The following is a 3972-nucleotide window of genomic DNA, read 5'->3' as shown; positions in this document are numbered from 1 at the left end:
ATAAGATAGTACAGCCATGTATCTGAAATAATGCCTGACAGGATTACTTTGCAGAACTTGGAAAAGAAATCAAATGAAAGTTTTAGACAGTATGTACAGAGGTGGAGAGAGATTATAGTTCAAGTTCAGCCACCACTCTTGGAAAAAGAAATAACGATGATTTTCATCAACACATTGAAGGCGCCATTTATCACGCACATGCTAGGAAGTGCCTCGAAGAGCTTCGCGGATATAATCATGAATGGCGAAATGATTGAACATGCTATTAAAAGTGGAAAAATAGATGGTGGGGAGAATAATCGAAGGTCAACTTCAAAGAAAAGAGAAGGTGAAGTAAACAATGTGAACGCATACAGTAAATCAATTACAGTGAATCAACCAGGGAAGATGATTGCTAATCAACAAGGCTCATCGAAACAAGAATCGGGAATGAGGCAAAATACTAAGAAGCCCCAGTTCACTCCCATTCCAATAACATATAAAGAGCTGTATCAGAAGTTATTTAATGCACATGTTGTTGCTCCTCGTTACTTGAATCCTCTACAACCCTCGTATCCAAAATGGTATGACACGAACGCACAATATGACTACCATGCGGGGATTTCAGGACACTCAATAGAAAATTGTACCACTTTCAAGAAGGTTGTAGAAGGACTTATAAAATTGGGTGTTGTCAAATTTGATGACTCACCCAGCACAGAAGGTCTATTGCCCAATCATGATGATAAGGGAGTGAATATGTTGAGCGAAGTACGGGGGAAAAAGTCAAGACTAACATCGCTGAAGTAAGAACTCCATTGAAGCGGGTATGGAAAGAGATGGCAAAAAGAGGGTTAGTTATTTCAAATTTGGAGGAAGGGTATGAGATGAGAAATTATTGTGAATTCCACCATAAAATAGGGCACGAAATCCAAGAATGTGAAGGATTCAGGGCTTTAGTTCAAAGCATGATGGATAATAAGGAGATGAGGTTCTATGAAGATGCGGAAGAAAGGAGGAGCATATACGCGACAGAGTTGGGAACGGGGACCCCAGAAATAAATCATCCTATAGTCATTATCTCACGACCTAAGAGTAACGAAGCTAGGGTTCAGGTAACACCAAAAATTGTAATCACAAAACCGTCAAGTTTCACATATAAGGATGACAAAATGGTCTCATGGAATTACGGATGCAATGTGACAATCCCAGGAAAAGAAGTTGAGGGTAATATGGTAAAAGAATACCAGGAAAGGGGTTCTTATACACGTAATGGGAAGTGTTATGACACTCGAGCAGAATTGCCAAGAGAAAAAACTCCGACGGTGGAACAGAGGAAAAGGAAGGCGGTGGAATCTGAATCATTGGTTAATGAACCAATAAAAGAAGAAGAAGAAAAAGAGTTTTTGAAGTTTTTGAAACACAGTAAATACTGTGTTGTAGAGCAACTGCACAAATAACCGGTCTGTATTTCTGTATTAGCTTTGCTCCTAAGTTCAGAAGTCATCGAAGTGCGCTGATGAAAGTACTAAACGAAACATATGTGGCCGAGGACATCTCAATCAATAAATTGGATCGCTTGGTCAACAATATAAGTGCTGACAATTTTATCTTCTTCAATAATGATGAAATACTGTCTGGAGGTAGGGGTTCTACTAAAGCTCTATACATTACTACCCGATGTCAGGGGGACACATTACTGGGGGTTTTGATCGATAATGGATCTGCATTGAACGTATTGCCTTTATCCACTCTTAATCACTTACCTGTGGATAGTTCACATATGAAACCCTGCCAGAATATAGTAAGGGCATTTGATGGAACGGAAAGAAGGGTTATAGGAAGAATTGAAATACCATTAAGAATTGGCCCAATTACTTATGAGGTGGACTTTTTAGTAATGGATATTAAGCCTTCCCACAATTGTTTACTAGGGAAACCGTGGATACACTCAGTAGGGGCAGTACCTTCATCGTTACATCAGAAGGTGAAGCTAATATCAGAGGGTCGATTGGTAACAATAAGTGCGGAGGAGGATATTATCGCGATGGTAACGGGTGATGCACCTTATGTAGAGACCAATGATGAGGCAGTGGAATGTTCTTTCCAGTCATTGGAATTTGTAAACGCAACATTTATCGCTGAAGGAAATAGGATCTCGGTACCAAAGATATCCAAGACTACTGAGATGGGTCTGCAGTTGATGGTAGGAAGAGGAGCTTCGCCAGGAAAAGGGTTGGGAAAGTACCTTCAAGGAAGGGTTGAAGCACCCATGCTGAAGGGAAAGTTTGATCGTTTTGGCTTAGGTTACAAGCCAGATATGAAACAAAGGAGAAAAGAAGTGGAGAAAAGGTAGGAGAGAAGAAGGGCACGTTTAAGCGGAGAGGAAGTCAAGTGGGAGCCTTTGACCTTCCCTCACATATCTAAATCCTTTGTGTCGGGTGGGTTTATTTACCCTGAGTGAGGGGTGTCCAGAAGGGAAGGAATTGAAGAGATGTTGGAAAAAGTTTATATCAATGCTATAGAGACAGCCGAAAGAAGGTCCTTGCTGGAGATTTGCCCTTACGAACCTGGGAGTGAGCTAAACAATTAGACTGCGGAAGAAATACCTGTTGTCTTTAGAGCTTATTCAGAGTAATGTTCAAAACATTATTGTTGTTTTTAGCCTAAGAATGATAAGAAATCCTTTGTGAAATAGGCTTAAGTCTGAATATCTTTATCGTAATAAAATACATCGTTGCATTCATTTCGAGCAATTATTCTTTTATTCTTTCCAAGCGAGTAAATATTTTCCATTTGATTAATTGTCTTCCAAAATTTTTTTATAACCTGATCGTACCAATAATTATTCATAAATTTATACTTTGTATATTTCTTTGGTGTATCCCCATAGGTCCTCAGATATCAATGACATGAGTGATGTTGTTTCAAACACGGAGTCTCTTTTTGAGCAAGACATGTGTTTGGAAGGATCTCATGACTTTGAAAATGACGAAGACTGTGGTGTATCTCCGGACTTGTTGAGAATGGTGGAACAAGAGGATAAAAAAATCCTACCTCATAAGGAATCATTAGAAATTATGATCCTAGAGGAAGGAAAAGAGGTGAAAATCGAAACTGATATCACCGCAAAGACAAAATATGACCTCATTGAGTTACTCCGAGAGTTAAAGATGTTTTCGCATGGTCCTACCAAGATATCCCAGGGCTAAATACTAGCATCGTGGTACATCGTTTACCTATAAAAGAGAATTGCAAACCAGTTCAGCAGAAGCTCAGAAGAATGAGACCTGATATTGTGTTGAAAATAAAAGAGGAGGTCAAAAAATAGTTTGATGCTGGGTTCTTACAGGAGGTTAAGTACTCAGAATGGGTAGCAAACATCGTCCCTGTTCCCAAAAAGGATGGAAAGGTACGAATGTGCGTGGATTATAGGGATTTGAATAAGGCTAGTCCAAAAGACAATTTTCTGCTGCCGCACATTGACACATTGGTAGATAATACGGCTGGCTACTCATTATTTTCTTTCATGGACGGCTTTTCTAGATACAATCAAATAAGGATGCATCCTGAGGACATGAGGAAAACCACATTCATTACCCTATGGGGAACATTTTGTTACAAAGTAATGCCCTTTGGATTGAAGAATGCAGGAGCAACGTATCAAAGGGCAATGGTCACCCTGTTTCATGACATGATGCAAAAAGAAATGGAGATCTATGTTGATGATATGATTGTAAAATCTAGAACTGAAGAAGATCATCTCCGATTTTTGAGGAAATTATTCTTAAGATTGAGAAAATTTCAGCTCAAGCTCAACCCAGCAAAATGCATATTTGGAGCCAGATCAGAAAAGTTGTTGGGTTTCATAGTCAGTAAGAAGGGGATTGAGATTGACCCGGATAAAGTGAAAGTAATACGAGATCTTCCTCATCCAAGCACTTAGAAAGAGGTCCGAGGTTTCTTAGGAAGGTTAAACTACATTTCCCGGTT

General features: G+C 39.4%; 1 protein-coding gene across 1 annotated transcript; it reads left to right on the top strand.

Annotated features, from left to right (window-relative positions):
• The first annotated feature begins 818 nt into the window (after window positions 1-818).
• Window positions 819-2335, top strand: LOC128036195 (uncharacterized). Its single transcript, XM_052627106.1, has 2 exons — window positions 819-1346; window positions 1475-2335. Exons 1-2 carry the CDS (start codon window positions 819-821, stop codon window positions 2333-2335), a joined length of 1389 nt encoding a protein of 462 aa, XP_052483066.1.
• The last annotated feature ends 1637 nt before the right edge of the window (window positions 2336-3972 follow it).

This window comes from Gossypium raimondii, chromosome 13 (assembly GCF_025698545.1).
Source record: "Gossypium raimondii isolate GPD5lz chromosome 13, ASM2569854v1, whole genome shotgun sequence".
NCBI lineage: Eukaryota > Viridiplantae > Streptophyta > Magnoliopsida > Malvales > Malvaceae > Gossypium > Gossypium raimondii.
This window is presented reverse-complemented; position numbering and strand designations above follow the sequence as displayed.

What these genes read in the sequence shown, in the direction of transcription:
- LOC128036195 (XM_052627106.1), top strand. Translation starts at nt 819, where the DNA reads ATGGCAAAAAGAGGGTTAGTTATTTCAAATTTGGAGGAAGGGTATGAG. An exon ending in CGGTGGAATCTGAATCATTG is followed by an intron (nt 1,347 to 1,474) that starts GTTAATGAACCA and finishes TTTGCTCCTAAG; the next exon opens with TTCAGAAGTCATCGAAGTGC.